At 34.8% G+C, this 17,440-nt stretch overlaps 1 protein-coding gene across 1 annotated transcript; it reads right to left on the bottom strand.

Annotated features, from left to right (window-relative positions):
* Positions 1 to 885: 885 nt before the first annotated feature.
* On the bottom strand, positions 886 to 16,006 carry LOC123528609 (pinin-like). The gene is made up of 9 exons (XM_045308446.2): positions 15,859 to 16,006; positions 11,121 to 11,204; positions 9,929 to 9,994; positions 9,308 to 9,386; positions 6,909 to 7,006; positions 5,568 to 5,643; positions 4,796 to 4,951; positions 4,401 to 4,539; positions 886 to 4,089 (listed from the first exon to the last, which is right to left on the bottom strand). Exons 1-9 carry the CDS (start codon positions 15,975 to 15,977, stop codon positions 3,179 to 3,181), a joined length of 1,728 nt encoding a protein of 575 aa, XP_045164381.2. The 5' UTR covers positions 15,978 to 16,006; the 3' UTR covers positions 886 to 3,178.
* Positions 16,007 to 17,440: the final 1,434 nt, after the last annotated feature.

Here is a 17,440-nt window from a genome sequence, read left to right on the forward strand (position 1 = left end):
AGGCACATCACAAGGTGAAAATGTGCATTTTTACTATTTCAGGGACCATAACTCTGGAAATAGGGGGTGGAGCCAGTTGAAAGATAGGTGTGCAAATTCATATCATGATAAAGACTCAAGCAAGGTTTCATCAATTCATATCAAACACTTTTTGAGCAAGGCGCATCACAAACTTCGGACAAGACCAAATTTATATGCCCCTACCACTCATGGTGGTGGGGGGGTGCACAAAAATGACCCATCTTTGACTTGTAAGTCTGAACTAGACCTTTGAGATAGAAGTATTGTTGTTAAGAAGATATGAAGCATACACAAAGTTAAGCTAATTGACCTTTGACCTCCAAAAGCGACCTTGATCTTTGACCTAGTGACATTCAGTTAAGCAATCTGCATGTAATCTTGATGAAGTTACAATTAATGCTCTTCTTCCCCCGACAGTTAAGAAGATAAAGAGTGGTCATGGTTGACAGTTTGTCTGGGAGTATAACTGTAGAAATGGTTTGCCTACTTGGAGTTGCAAGTTTGTTCCTTTAGCTAGACATTGTAAGAAACAGTCACTGCTTCATGCAAATGATTAAGTTAGCAGAGTTCAAACCGCTTGTTGTAGTCTGTATTAATGAGTCCTGCTCAGGTTGTCATGGAATGCCTGGATTTGAGTCTTCCTAAACCATTTGTTGGAAGGTCACTAAATGACTGAAAATTGTGTCTTGCATCCATCCCTTCCAGAGAAGAAGTGATTTAAAGTATTTTTAAAAGAACCATCTTTCTAGCTCTTGTATCTCCAAAGAGCAGTCTTGCTGAACCACTTTTAACTCTTGTAAACCAACACTGTTGTAAGTCTGAATTGGTAAATAAGAGATGTATGGAAAAACAACAACAAAATACTGTAGTTTTCACTTGCATGTATTTGGTAAGAGAACAAAGAAACATTTGTACAAGAATATACATGGTACAGATATAACACATATATTTCACAGTGCTGATATCCAAACTATGGATTTGTGCATAGTGGTGTAAATTACTAATATTTCACAGTGCTGATACCTAAACTTTGGATTTGCTCATAGTGGTGTTTATTATTTAACATTCATACCAGAAATATATATATACAAAGTATGAAATGTTGTTACTGTTAAGCTCACATTAAAATTTACATCTCTTTCAATAAATTCTCTGCTGCAACTTCAACTTCCAGATGAATATTTTATACTTTTCAGTTAGGTTCAAAAAAAAAGTGTAGGACAAAAATCCCTCTTGGTGATTTTTGATGAAGCAAACAAAAAACTCTGCCAAATGTTTTGAATTGTTATGTTTGGGATAAAAACAACTGCTATTGTTAGATTTGCTACATCGAAAATCAGCAGGAGGGATTTTGTGCTGCTCCAGCAAAAACATGTTTTTTTTAATTAACTATTTTACTTTCATGAAATGTTTTGTTCTGAAATTTTAAATACACTATGTTGGAACTCACCGAGAATAAATATATCTGTCTATAATATGCAACATATTCAACTTTAAAGTTTTATCCGATTATTATGAAATTTTCCATAATCACTCTAAAATCAAGCAATTTTTCACAAAAACAAAATACACAAAACTTCAATGTTCCTACTAATCAATATGAATTTTTAAATCTTTTTACATAATGAACAGAATCAGCTCTGACCTAAAACACAAAATGTCCAAAATTAATGAACAGTTTAGTAACTGCTGTAGTATAATATACAGTTATAATGGTCCATAATGTGAAAACATACTTCTCACTGAGAGCTTCAGATATTTCTGAAAATACAAACATGAAAATTCATCGATAGGCAACCCTTTTGAGTATCAAGAATGTTATTATGTCTTAAGCATGCTCCACTGATTCCTCCAAGCAAACTGTTGTAAACTATTCAGATTTTAAGGTACAGCAACAACAGGTTTTACTTTATCAATTTTTCTGCAGATCAGTCACACTTAACAGTAATTATCAAAGCTTGGTATGATAGCAAACCAGTCTGGTTAAATTTCACTTGATTACAAGTCAAAATAATGCATGCATACAGATAAGTAAAAGGTTTCATTTTTTAATCTTTGCTTGAAAATGTATGGCTGGAGAAAGAACTAATCAATTTAATATGTCAGCACTGAATCAATATTATATACTTTTATTTACGGATGCATATTTATGAAATAATTTGTGCTGACACTTCTGGACAAGGATGAAGATGGACAGAATTTGAAAAGGCTGGCATTACACAAAAACATCGTAACTTTGGTAATTCAAAATACATCAAGATTTACTTGGCATAAGTAACAGATATTCATTATGGTACCTGAAGCATTCAAATTTATCCTACACTGATTAGGCTATTTAGGAAGTGTTTGCCTCATTTCTGCCACATTTTTTAAGGTAAATATTTCAAAAGGTGCAAAAACATGTAAAATGCATACTAAACGACAAAGTACTGTAACCTATATATTGATATACGGTGTATCATATACCTGGTAAAAACAAAAGTACAAACAACAAAAGTGTAACCTAACATTCAAATTACCAGTAATTTAATTGATACTTATCTTTTAAATCACCAACGAAATACAACCTTAAAGCTGCACGCCTCCAGATGTATGTCAAATTTTTCACAATTTAGAAAATGCTTTCGTAAGTTAGTAATTGCAATAAAAAAGAAAACATAACATGATTCTGTATATTTCTGGAAATTATTATCTATAAAAACTCTTCTTATCAATAAAACATAAAGTGAAACTCCCAAAAGCATTAGTTGCATTTTTGAAAATTGATGCAAAATAGGAATTTAACTGTATTTTATTTGATTCACATTAAAATATCTACTGGTTTATCATTTTCAATATCTAGTATCATTTGCTATCTGTTTTGAAAAAAATTGAAATTTTAATGTTCATCTGCAGGCTGTCGCTTTAAGAAAATATTCTGAGAAAGTACCTGTCACAGCTATTTTACTTAAATTTATAAGTATTAAAGAAATCAATACTTACCTTTCTTTCATATTATTTAAGTAAATTTACTTATCTTTACTGTAAGTAAAAGGTGGTCTTTAACAAACAAGAAACACATAAAACAAAGATTTAATAACAAAGTCACATTTATAATTACTTTGCAAGTTATGGATTTAAGAGCAGTAATAAAATCTATTTTTATATTTTAAAAAATTTAGGTTGTATTAGCATCATCAGATTTATCTTGGTCTACATTATTTGACTTTTCCTGCAAATTGTCATTATCAGTGTTTCCCATTTCAGGATATACACCTCTAGGTTTGTCAACATTTGAAACTTCAATCCCTCGGCTCTCTAAAAATTTGGTTTTATCAAACTCAATTTCACCAATCTCACTCTCAGTTTTTTTCTCTTTAACAACATCAGTCATTCCTGCCATTAATAACATCTTACTCTGAATATTTCCATCTTTCTCACTATCTTTGGTTCCAACAAATTCTTCCTCTTCTTCATCCTCCATTGGTTCCCACACTTTCTCACGCTTCTCAGTTTTACCTTCACCTTTAGACCGCCTTTTAGGTTTTGATGCATGTCCATGCTGTCTTTCACCTTCACTGTGATGCCTGCTTCTTTTCTCTGATCTATTTTTGCCAGACCTATGTCTTTCTCTGCTGTGTTCTCTACTCTGTGAACGAGATCTATCTCGATGTTTTGTATGATTCCTGTCTTTCTCTCTCTCTTTACTCTTATCCTTGCCATCTTTACTTCTGTCCCTACTACCCTCTCTCTTCCTCTCGCCCCTATCCTCTCTCCTTCTCCCCCTTTCCTCCTTTCTCATATCTTTAAGCCTTCTATCCCTGTCTCTCTGCTCCCTTTCCCTATCTCTTAACTCCCTCTCAGTTAAGAACTCCTCAACTATCTCACTTTTATGCCTATCCCTATTTTCCTTATTATCCCTGTGCTCACCCTCTCCCTCACTCTCTCCCTCTTCGTCACTACCCTTGTCCTCCTCCCCCATACTTGCGTCACCGTCGTCTTCATCTTCATCTTCTCTGTAGTCATGTACCTGACTCATCATTTCTTCTATCTCATGCTCCAACTTCTTACGGCGTTCTTCAATCATTGCTTTAAAAAAAAGACAAAACGAGTTATAGTCAGTATAATGAAATTACTGTGTGAAATTCATTCTTTCAGATGCTAAAACATTTAAAACCCTTAAGTACAAATTTATGGCAAAAGTGAACATCTTGACTAAATGTCTATTATGAATTTATGTTAAACTTTAAAGCTATAAATTAGTCTACTATCATATATTTGTACAGATGATTCCAGAAACCAAACCTTAGCAACTTTTATCATGAGGCAAAAGCACTCCCAAGTTAAAATCTAAACTTATATGAAGAAACACTAAATGAAGTATGTATACATTGTATTACCATCAACAGCTGCTTTTGAATCCCTTAGTTTGCTTTCTGAATCTGGAGTGAGGATTCTAGGCATGTAGAACAGGTGAGGTTTGGCTTTTGTGCGAATAAAATTCTCTAATTTTCTCGTTTCTGCTGCCCAATTCTCATGCTGCGAAACAACAAATAGTTAACACTTAAAACAATGAAGGATTGCAAAGATGGGTGCCTACAATAAATATAGTGGCAAAACAATGAAACAAGACTTGTCATTCACAATAATTATGGTACTTGTATTTCAAACCTTTAGCAAATATGATTTACAACTATGGGCCTAATTTTTTTACTGAACCCCTTCTTTGTAATAAATGCTAAGTCATTAGAACAAATAAAACTTAACACAACAGCTAATGATCTCAGTAACTCACATTTTGTGCCATTTCCATTTTCTGTTCAATGAGGCGTATACGGAACTGTTTCTTCCTCCGTTCCAGGAAGAGTTGTCTTCTCTCTTTGATTATCTCCTCTTTCTCCTGTTTAAACTTTTCCTCAAGTTTCTTCTCTATCTTTACCCTCTGCTCCTCCTGTATCAAACAATAACAAAAGCTGTTTCTAAAATATCTATCAAAATAACTTGGCATCAATATTTACCAAATATGCTGACCCCAAAATCTGTAAAAGCAAGTTATTAGTGTTAAACACAAACATGATCAGATCACTCTGTAAATAGGACCAATATATGTTTGAACATACAGTATTTATCTTACCCTTATATATAACAGTGAAACAACGTTCGCTTGAGCATTGCTGGCTCAAGCACCAGGGCTAGTTCAAGCAAATTATGTGGTCCACTGCCTTTTTTCTTATATTTTTTTAAGTAAGGCTATCTTGGAAGCTTGATAAATCAAATATTTTGCTCATCAATCAGTGTTTAAACTTTTACCGTATTACCGTATGACTGTTCATGTTACACTTCAAAAGCAAATACAATCCTGTTGTTTACACTAAACTTACTCAAGCTGGAGCTCTGTAAGATGCTATTAGCCATTTAAATCAAAATCTGCAGTCTACTGACTACATGCAGACACTGTATGCAATACAAGCTGGCAATACATTTACATGCTTTATGCTAGAAATGAAACTGAATTTTGATGCATGTAGACCAGAACGTCCTAATGTTTCTATATTTGTTACTAGTACCTTCTCTTTGGATTCCTTAGACTCATCTTTGAATTTCTGCAAGGTACCCAAAAGTAAACCAAACATCCTTCTATTCCTGTAATAATATACATATAAATTGCTGTAAGCAGGATCTCTACAGCAGTAAATGAACAAAAAAAACGTTTGAATTCTGAAACTTACACTTAAGAATAGAAAATATTGAAGTTGCTTCAACTTTTTTTACTTGTACTAGAGCAACTCAGCTTGGCTAGCAACCATATGAAAATTTGAGTCTTGTAACCCATGCTCACCATTTTAGACGACAGTCCAGGGACTAACTTACTGCTTATGTATTCAATGTACAGTTATAAATACAAGAACAATATTCTGGAGTTTTACAAGCATTTATTTGGTATCTACAGAAGTTTCTATTCGAAATGCAATCATGTCTATAAGTTAAAGGCAATAACTTAACCAACTTAAACATACCCAAAATACATTTCAATTAGTGCTGCTTTTGAGAAAAGCGCATGTCTCCCACAACTGCCTAATCATCTGTATTTCAGTCACCAATACATGTATCACTGACATCTGTGTACAGTGATTTTTGGTAATTCAAGGGCCATAATTCTTAAGTGCCTAGGCCGATTTTACTAGCAAATTTGGCCCAGGACTTATAAGCAAACACATTTTGTTCAAGTTTGGTGAAGGTCGGATGAGAACTGTTCAAGTTAAAGCGCGGACAAGAGTGAAAAGGCCAATTTTCAGTAATTCAAGGGCCATAATTCTAAAGTGCCTGGGGCGAACTGGCTTTTTATCGAACTTGGCCGAGGACTTATTGGTAAACACATAGTGTTAAAGTTTGGTGAAGATTGGATGAGAACCATTCAACTTAGACAGCGGACAAGATTTGTGACAGACAGACGGACACACACACAGACAGCAGTAAATATCTCCCACACCACTACATGTATGTGGTAGGAGACATAGTAACCTGTTTTTTTTCATTGTATTCCCTAAAATACATTGAAAAGAATGAAACTTTTTGCATTTTCTTAGAGAGATTAGTCCTACTTATTTGCTGACATTCCTCTGTATTCTATACAGATAAAGTATGGCCTGTAACAGCAGTTATATAATATATAATGCCGAGCAGCAGGCAAGGGAGCTACATGTACAATTATCATTTTTTAGGTCTATGGTACGACACAGCCAGGGAGCGATCCCATGACCTCCCACACTAGGCCACTCAACCATCAGGCTACTGAAGCTTTCCTTGTTCATCAAGCAATCTTCTATGTTATGTATTGGTTTTCAAGCACAGCTTTGTTCAGACAACTTGCCATGTAGTACATGTAATCATTATTCTATGTCAGTTACCTTGCTTGACCTTTCCTGTCTCTTGCTTGTTCCTCTATGGAGTTCTGGCGACTTCTGTCTTCCTTTGGGGTGGCAATCACTGAGGACTGAACAGCAGGCTGTAGATAGAAAATATATCGGTACTCAAATATCTCTGAATTTTTGTGTTGGGTTACGAGTCGCCTCAAAACAATTTATGGTGATTCTTCCAGCTTCTGATGGTGGAAGAAGACCCAAAAGGCCCCTCCCAGCATTATTTCAGCTATAAGCAAGCACTTATGTAAAACCCTCAACCTATAGAAGCCAGCTTGATAGCTTTTTCATATTATTTCAGGCATGAGTGGGAGCATCTTGGTAGAACCATGATCCTCCTTAAGCAAGCTGGACGGCTTCCTCACATGAAACAATGCTAGACCCCAAGAGAGGTTTCAAACCTGCAGCAGTAAGGTGTAAGGTGATTTTGTGACTAGAACCATCAACCCTGCCCCAAGCCAGATGGAAAGATTCCTCAAATGAAACAATTCTAAATCCCAAGAAGTTTCATAATCACAGAGGTGATGGTAAATTGATTCAAAGTCGGCTAGGTTATGTCAACCACTTGGTCATGGAGGTCCCTCAACAGAAACATGTCTGTAATATATCTTTTAATTCTTTTCATTAAAGTGACTGAGGTTTTAAGGTTGTCAACTTGCAGAAGTTTATTACTCTAAGAAGTTCTCTTTATCCATTTTATCTAAATACTACATACACATTTGTAACTCAGCAAATCACAGTATATTATTTTTTCATATACAATTACTAACTGATGGAAGCAATTTCTAACTATCATCTAACTAAACCATAAACTTTCAACATCAGCCTGGAAGCATACCCCTTCAAGAAATGAATCTGTATCAAATTGCTTCTATTTGGATAAGAAATAATTCCATGTAAGAAATAATTCCATATCAGCTATAACAAGAGGGCCATGAAGGCCCTGTATCGCTCACCTGACCTACAGACCTAAAGATCATTAAGATTAACATTCTGACCAAGTTTCATTAAGATATGGTCATAAATGTGGCCTCTAAAGTGTTAACTAGCCATTCCTTTGAAATGACCCCGTGACCTAGTTTTTGACCCGATATGACCCAGATTCGAACTTGACCTAAAGATCATCAAGTTTAACATTCTGACTAAGTTTCATGAATATACAGTCATAAATGTGGCCTCTAGAGTGTTAACAAGGTTTTCCTTTGATATGACCTAGTGACCTAGTTTTTGACCCCAACTGACCCAGATTTAAACTTGATCTAAAGATCATCAAGATTAATATTCTGACAAAGTTTCATTAAGATATGGTCATAACTGTGGCCTCTAAAGTGTTAACTAGCTTTTCCTTTGATTTGACCTGGTGACCTAGTTTTTGATCCGACATGACCCAGATTCAAACCTGCCCTAAAGATCATCAAGTTTAACATTCTGACTAAGTTTCATGAAGATACAGTCATAAATATGGCCTCTACAGTGTTAAAAGCTTTTCCTTTGATCTGACCTAGTGACCTAGTTTTTGACCCCACCTGACCCAGATTTACAACTGACCTTAAGATCATCAAGATTTACATTCTGACCAAGTTTCATTATGATATGGTCATAAATGTGGTCTCTACAGTGTAAACTAGCTTTTCCTTTGATTTGACCTGGTGACCTAGTTTTTGATCCTACATGACCCAGATTCAAACTGGACCTTAAGATCATCAAGATTAACATTCTGGTCAAGTTTCATTAAGATTGGGCCAAAATTGTGACCTCTAGAGTGTTAACAAGCTTTTCCTTTGATTGACCTGGTGACCTAGTTTTTGAACCCAGATGACCCAATATCGAACTCGTCCAAGATTTTATTGAGGGTAACATTCTGACCAAGTTTCATTAAGATTGGGCCAAAAATGTGACCTCTAGAGTGTTAACAAGCTTTTCCTTTGATTTGACCTGATGACCTAGTTTTTGATCCCAGATGACCCAATATCGAACTCGTCCAAGATTTTATTGAGGGTAACATTCTGACCAAGTTTCATTAAGATTGGGCCAAAAATGTGACCTCTAGAGTGTTAACAAGCTTTTCCTTTGATTTGACCTGATGACCTAGTTTTTGATCCCAGATGACCCAGTATCGAACTCGTCCAAGATTTTATTGAGGGTAACATTCTGACCAAGTTTCATTAAGATTGGGCCAAAAATGTGACCTCTAGAGTGTTAACAGTCAAATTGTTGACGACGGACGGACGGACGGACGGACGGACGACGGACGACGGACACAGGGCGATCACTAAAGCTCACCTTTGAGCACTTCGTGCTCAGGTGAGCTAATAAAAAACTTGCACATTTAATGGCATTAAGTAGATTTAGTCAATTAAGTCAATACTAGTATGTATATAATATACCCTGTTGCGGGAATCCTCCTCATCCCCACTGTCCCGTCCTCTCCCTCCTCTATCTCGTCCTCCTGGCCGTGGCCCAAGCCTGTTGAAAACAAACACAAATGAAACTTTATAATTATCAAATTTTCATTGATGACTGATAGACACCTGTAACACAAAACAAAAATGATATCAACAACTTACTTTCCATAAGTTAAGATTAAAATATAAATATCTAATGCCATTTAAGGTTCCACCTGAATTAAGTCTATCCATGGTAATTTACTTATCCATATAAGCTAAGATGGAAGCATCAATCCTGTCTGGCTGTTATTTAATCCATGAGAGTACTACCAGAGTTCAGTCCAGACACATGACAGAAGTACTCATGATAATACAGAACTGAAAATAAACAGGTACTAATAGAGAAGGAAAATCTCAATATCAGATGGACTATGATTTTCCTCAGCCATGTAATTTCATCTTTGAGAATTTCTTAAAAATAAGAAAGAAAAAAAACTTATCTCAAAGTCATACAGAACCTTCTATCAAATCAGCAAGTAGAAATGAAACTTTATAAGAACTTTATAAGAAATTACTAGACTCAGCAGTGGTGATTTGCAAAGAGAAGATAACTGCGCCTACCTTGAGAATGCTCCTCCTGCTCTTCGCCTGGGTCCTTCATCATCCGGGGTAATCTGAATCCCTCTCCTAAAATATATAAATTTACCTATCTGTAAGAACTTAAAATCTGACTGTGTATAAAGACTGGAGGAAAATTATAGGTAAATCTGAAACATGGGAATATACACATAAAACTATCAACTGAAAAATGAAGACTTAAATGCTTTAAATTGTCAGATTTACTTTTTTAATGTAAGTATCAAATTAAACATTGCTGTTCATTATAGAATAAACTTTGCATCTTGCTATCTTCCCTCAAGCACTTTTCATTATTGGTGCATTTTACAGCTTTAGATTAAATGTGGTATCTGGTAGCCAAACAAATTTTATTAAAAGTATATATATCTCTTCAGTGGCACTTCTCTAAAATATAATTAGAAGTAAGAATATACCGTACTACCTACCAGTACTATTGGATCTTCATTGTACATAGCAATATTATTGTGGCATGTTGTCATATTTTGAGTTTTTCATTGAACAGCAAATAAAGTATGTTTGTTATGCTACTAAAGCATTGTTATCATATTGGCATATGGCATATAGAATCTAGAGAAGGACTCAGGAAGGGGTCACACTTCCAAATATTTCAAAGATTTTCATCTGATACCATAGAAAAAAAGTATAATACAAGTACATTTTCATTGTATTTGCAATAATATTCTATGATTGTAATATAAGTTACATATGATATTGTTAGTCACATTTCATCAAGACATGCTGTTAAAATTCCAGTGTTCCAACATCTCTATCTCTTGTGCTGTTCTAAGTCTTGTATAAACAAGAGCTGTCTCCATAGGATGACACATGCCCCCGATGGCACTTTGAATGAATAGTTATGGCCGATGTTAGAGTTTAGGACCTTTGACCTACGGACCTGGGTCTTGCGTGCGACACGTCGTCTTACTGTGGTACACATTCATGCCCAATAATTTTAAAATCCATGCATGAATGACAAAGATATGGACCGGACACGCCCATCAATGCACTATCATGAAATATGACATGAAATTGAGGACAGACTGACAGACCGACAGACGGTTCAAAAACTATATGCCTCCCTTCGGGGGCATAAAAAGAACAACAACAAAAAAACAACATTTCATTTAATGATGACTTTTGTGTTTTATTAAACTGAATCAGACCAATACAGTACCTGGCAAGATTGAATATCCTCTCTGCTCCAACAGATTTGCCACCCCTTGGCTCAGAACTCCCTAGAGAAACACGTCTTTGAGGTCTGAAAATATTGTAGCAGAAAGTTAGTTATTTACTATTATCAACAGATTTTCTTCATCATACGCTGAATCTGGTAAAGTAAACACTAATTCAGTCATTCTCCAGCAGAGCTACGCAATATTTAGTCAGCTGGAACAAACTGTTAACAAGCAATAAAAGTCCTCTACAAGAAGGGACATATGATATGCCATATTTGCTGCCATAGGAACCACATGTTTTTATTTAAACTGAACTAAAATACCTGCATATTCTCCAATATAATATACCATCTATAAGTCAGGTTATTATAAACTTGAATTGCGTGATGCCCCCAGATGCTTGTGCCATCCTCTATATAGCAAAAAAATATCAAATGGCCGTAACTGTTGTAAAAATATTCATAGAAAAAATTCCTTCCTTTATGGTCATCTGCACATCAAGCTTGTTCATCTGTGAAAGTTTGAAGCAAATCAAGCAAATAGTTTGAGACCAGTTGGACACATAAGATTTTGGGAAGTACTGACAGCAGCATAAATGGGGGGGGGGCATAAAAATACTTTGAAAGTATATATTCTAACAATGTACATGTACCAATGTTTATGTTTCACAATTGTGTTATACAAGTGCAACAGGAGCAGTCATTACTGACCCATCTAATTCAATGCCACTGGACCATTTCCAGCTTGCGTATGCTGACCTGTGTGATTTATGACAATACAGATGCATATTCTGTCATAAGTCTGACAAATGTTTTCTGAGACGGTGATACACCTTTTTCGTATAATGTTTTGAATGTCAGAGGAAACCTAGTGTTCTGTTTGCATTTGTTGTGATTCTTGATACAGTGTTTATTCCTGAGCTCCAGACTGATGTTGAGATTAAGGTACTTCAAATCTTCAACTGGGGCTAATGTATGACCATGGAATTTGTATGGAATTCCAATGGGCTTTCTATTGTGGGTGATGAGAAGGACCTGGCATTACTTGGATTATATTCCAAACATGTCACATATCATTTGCAATTTCTCTAACCTACACAAGAAAATTTTAACTGTCAAACTTTGATAAAACATGTCTTGACTGATCACGCTCGCAAGCGTAAAACTTACAGTTGATCATTTAGGGCCAATTATTTAGGATAAGATACAATGTCATGTCTATTTCTTTCTGTCCGTTCATCCGTCTGTTCGTGTGTCAACACAAAACAAGAAACCTTCAAAAATCGCATCTGCATAAATCACACTCGCAAGACTAAAATCATTTAGGGCCCTTTTTTAAAGATACAATGTCATGTCTGTCTGTTTCGATAACGACAATCTGATAATTCATTGATAACATAACAAAATGTAGGCCGATATGATATGAGTGCATAAATACAGCAAAATAAACAGGTAAATCACAAAGGAAGTGACTAGGGGTCCGGTAATCAATATGAATACTGAGAACGGTATTAACAAAGAGCAAGGAGACTATATTTTATCTGTACAACGGGAATTGATTTCAAAAATTTGTTTTCGTATTTTTCTCGTTGTTTTACATACATGGTAAGTCACAGGAAATTGAAGTAGTTATAAATTTTTTAATCCCTGGAAAAATATGATCGCAAACTCTACAAATAATTAATAGCAGAGCTACCGGCGCCGCTTTGCAGCGTCGCATTACAGTTAGACGTATGAAAAAGAAAACAAAAAGAGAGATCTAACTGTGTATACTACCAAGTTGAAAATTCGTGGTACTTTTTGGAATCGGTGTTGTTCGGATTTTTTCAAGTGTACTTAGTAATTAATCAGTAAAGACGTCAGTAGACGCTTACTGTTTACGGTTGACAAACGCATCTCGCTTACTGCTTTGAATATTGAATAAAAATGCAAATGAGCGTCTGATAATAAGAAATACAGTGCATTCGCGATTCTACGAATCGCAATTTTACGAAATACCGGTATACTACGAAAATGTGTTGTGGTCCCGGCTGCTTTCCTTCTTATTTCTTATGTTACAAAGTCGCGGTTTTACGAAAATGCAATTTTACGAAAAATGCGCTCCTACGAATGTATTATTATACCCTTAAAGCATGTTTTCAACTTATTTAAGTTGCGATTTTACGAATATCTGCATCGTCTAAGTTTTCACACCTTCCATTACGGCGTGAAAACGCTTTAGAGTGGAAAGTGTCACTATCATTTAGCTTGGCGTAAACAGTAATTAAAGTGTTAAAACTTACACATACGGTGTACACCATGACACGAGCAAGTGGTTAATTTTTTCTCCAGTTTTAACAGTTACTATCAGATCGGATGGCATACCTGTCACACTTGCTTCGATATCTATACGTCTCAAACACTCACTGCATAATTAAAATTAAAAGTCCTGATCGTCTGTATATTGTCGCTTTATTATACCGAACAATTCAGTAAAGGGTAGCTGAGGGGTATCGGAATATGCAATTGCGATTTTTTGTTCTCGTGCAACAATGTACCCTATAAATGTTTTTTGTACAGTGAATAAAAAGTGAAGAAAAAATAACAACCCGTTTTACATTCCAGATACTATCTTAGTTCAGATCCGAATAAGATTTGTAGTAAACCCAGATGTACATATAAAATTGGTACATATGCACTCCGATACGAAAATCAAATGTCTAGATATCACGGGTTACGACGTGTAGATATTAAGGTTCTGTATAGCGAAATTCCCTATGCTACGCTCGAACGAAAATGCGATATTACGAAAAAAACGACCGGTCCCTTGGCTTTTCGTAGGATCGCGATTGTACTGTAAGTGCTAAATACATTTTCTACGAAGAAAAAGAAATAAAATACAATATTTTCATTCTGAAACGACTTCCGTCACGCTGCCATTACTGAACTTTATTATGTATTCTTATGTTTGTCTGATGACGTCATAGCTCCACAATGGTGTAGTGGTTAGGGAGTTCGCGTTGTAATCCAAAGGTCGCGAGTTTGAACCTCATCTGGAGCAGATTTTTTTTTAATTTTTATTTTTTTTTTTCATTTTTTTTTGTATTGTTTTGAGTTTTGAAAATATTGTATAACTAAAGTCATTCATGTGAAATTTAACATGTGTTTAGCTTTGATGTCAGGTTCCACTGTAGTGCCTGTGTAGTAGTCAGCAGACATAAGTTAAAGTTAAAAAAGAAAAGCTTTAGGATCAAAATTTACAGGCATTAAACTGTGAAAAACAAATAATGCTCTTCTTCCCGTTCGCATATATTTCATCTGTTAGCTTTAAAATCACTGACCAGAGTTGAATTCAAAAAACAATTGGCGATGAATTATCAACAAACATCAAAAAGGTTCTTATTACCACCCCTATTCTATAGTGCTAAAAGATTAACCACTTTTGGGTTTAAAACAAGCTTTGTACAGTCATGTAAATGATTGTAATTTTCTCATACCAGGCGTCTGTAATAGCCTGGTACCCGACTGTATTTCGAGAATCATTCTCTCCAAACATGGAATGTAGAGAGTAAACACGGGCACCAGTCTAGCATCTGTTATAGCAGTATTTTTGACTGAAAGTTGGAAACATTCTTCCTTCCGAAAAGAACCAAAATTTGACAAAAATGACATTTAAAAGAATTACAATAGTCATTTCCAGGATTACGTAAATTCTTATTTCTATTATTTGGAATTGGAACATTAACTTTTTACATTAAGTCCTCATTGTCAAACATTCACACGCAAAGACACTAATTCCTTTGGCTACTGGCCTAATGAGATTCTGTTAGCTTGAAATTTTCAAAGTTCAAGCTTTTCAATTTGAAGGAGTTATCATTTTGTGACTAGTTTCCAGTATGATAATAATTTATGTAAAATTGTTGATGCAGTATGTTTTATTTCTTTATCTTGGTGCAGATGTTAATATATACCAAACTTTCTTTTGATTATATACAGAATATTTGTGGAGTTTTCACATGTCGAGAATTAATCTTGATGCAGTCTAAAACTTGCATTCAGAAATCATGAATTATCATTAATAATTTTAATAGATCTAAAGAACATAAACTTCCTAAAATAATCCATAATTCCAGGTAATTCCAGCACCACTCCTTTAATTTTAACGGGCACTAGTGATTTTTCATGGGAGCTCTGCCTTTTAGGTAGCACCTAATTTCATATTAGCAATTTGTACACCATGGTCGGAAGCTTTTATTGTTTTTCTCGGGACTGATGAATCAAAATAATAAACTTATTTTTCTAGTATTTTAGACACCTTTGTATTGTGCTCATGATATATTGAATTTTTACTTCTTGAGTTTATTTTTATTCATCAGTCCTGAGAATCGTATGCGATTGTATTTTTCCCGGTCTATTATTTTGGTATGCTATTTCCCTTACTGAAGCAAATATTCATGCTAAGAACTAAATAATAATATAAATCTCTGTCATGCAAGTGAAAACAGTGCCGTGATCCGGAACTGACTGTGTTATTGGATCTTCATTATTTTTTGGCAAAGGGAAGATCAAGAAACATTTGATCAATAATATTTCCATCTAAAGCTTCAATCTAAATCGTTACCAGATTAATTTCAAGTTAAATCGACGCTTCAATCGATACGTTTGGCATAAAATTATGCAATTTCGTTCGACAAATTTTATCCGAATTTTTGCAATTATATTTCATAGATAAAAGGCTGCATGAACAATGGGCTTTCACCTTTGTATAGTTGGGTCTCTTCCTGTTAGCTTCTTTATATTTTCGTCAACATCTTTTAAGCTTTCCTTTGCTCTTTCGAGTTCGTTTTGCAACAAGTTCACGCCACGCAACTCGGCCATCTTTATTTTCTGAAAAACGCAGCCGTACCGTAAACCTCCTTTTCGCGGAAAGAGCTTAAAATATTAGAGTATTAAGCCCCTTTCGGGTAAACTATTTTTACTCTAAACATATTAAATAAATAACAATTATTTTTTGCTTCAATGCGTTCATTCTAGCTTTGATGGAAAATAATATATCAGAAAATATATTCAAAGCAGGCAGTAGTTATATCCACTCCTTTTCTAAACTACAAGTAGCCTGCCAGTCATAATCGCTAGACGATTGTTCGGCAATAGATAGTTGAAGTTTGAAGTTGAATTTAAAGATATAATTGTTTAAATATGACGAAAGGCTGGATGCGAAATGAAATCTTCAGCATAAAAGCTGTTTACCGTCAACGTATAGGCTAGAGACCAATCATTGTTTTCCCATATACTTACATTATAACATTATGACGTGAACGGCCTTCCATGAATCGAAACATGTATATTTATAAGTGCATGTTTTACAAGAACTATCTTAGTTCTACCAAAAAATCGGACGAAAAACATATGAATAGTGATACTTTATTTAAGTAATTTTCGTGTGAATGAGATGACCCCCTATTTACATCGTTGGCACGGCGGGAGAAGTTCGGTTAAGATACAAGATACAAATTTTATTTAAAGTCGGTGTTAATATACAGACAACATTAGCTATGTATAGCTATTGACAGACATAATTGATATAACTTTTTTTCAATACACATAAAATGTTGCAAATTTTGTTAAAATGCTGTAAATGCAGTAAAAAATATCAATTTTGAAAAAAAAATCACTTCTTGGGTTTGTTTACATGACTGACTAATCAGAACGCACAGACGCTACCTTATTCCCAAGTATACACTTACCTCATTCCCAGTAAGTACTTTTTTGAATCGGAGGTCTCTGATCTTTAGAACGCAAAGACGTGGCGTCGTGAAGCATAATGTTTAACGTTACGCTAGATGGCGTTGAATTATGCCTTCTTGACCTTAATCCATAATATTACTGTGTTGTTGACGCCATGTTCCTGCAATTTATATAAATGTTTAGATGACTGACTTTGTCAAATCCTTTACTTTAATCTAATAAAATCATGTCTGTTTGTTGTCCGTTTGTTATATTTCTCACCAGATGATCAACTAGTTGTAGAAGCTGTGTTTCACAAGATCGTCTTTTTCTTAAACCATGCTGTAAATCATAAATAATATTGTTTTTATTAAAATGAGCTGTTAGCTTGGAGGCCACGATATGTTCTAAAACTTTACAAAGAATACATGTTAAAGAAATAGGTCTATAGTTTGCAGGGTCTTCATTGTCCCTTCTTGAATAGAGGTATTACATTTGCTGATGTCCAAATTTTCGGAAGATGAGCGGTATCTAAAGATTTCTGAAAAATAAGAGTAATTATTGGTGCAATTTGATGACTAAGAGTTTTTAAGACCAGTGGTTTGATGTTGTTT

The sequence above is a fragment of the Mercenaria mercenaria genome, chromosome 1 (genome assembly GCF_021730395.1).
Source record: "Mercenaria mercenaria strain notata chromosome 1, MADL_Memer_1, whole genome shotgun sequence".
NCBI classification, from domain to species: domain Eukaryota; kingdom Metazoa; phylum Mollusca; class Bivalvia; order Venerida; family Veneridae; genus Mercenaria; species Mercenaria mercenaria.

Coding starts and splice junctions, on each gene's coding strand:
- LOC123528609 (XM_045308446.2), bottom strand. CDS start 15,977: ATGGCCGAGTTGCGTGGCGTGAACTTGTTGCAAAACGAACTCGAAAGA. Junction 5,644..6,908: donor GACAGGAAAGGTCAAGCAAG/GTAACTGACATA, acceptor ATATTATTACAG/GAATAGAAGGATGTTTGGTT. Junction 4,090..4,400: donor TTCAAAAGCAGCTGTTGATG/GTAATACAATGT, acceptor TTTTTTTTAAAG/CAATGATTGAAGAACGCCGT.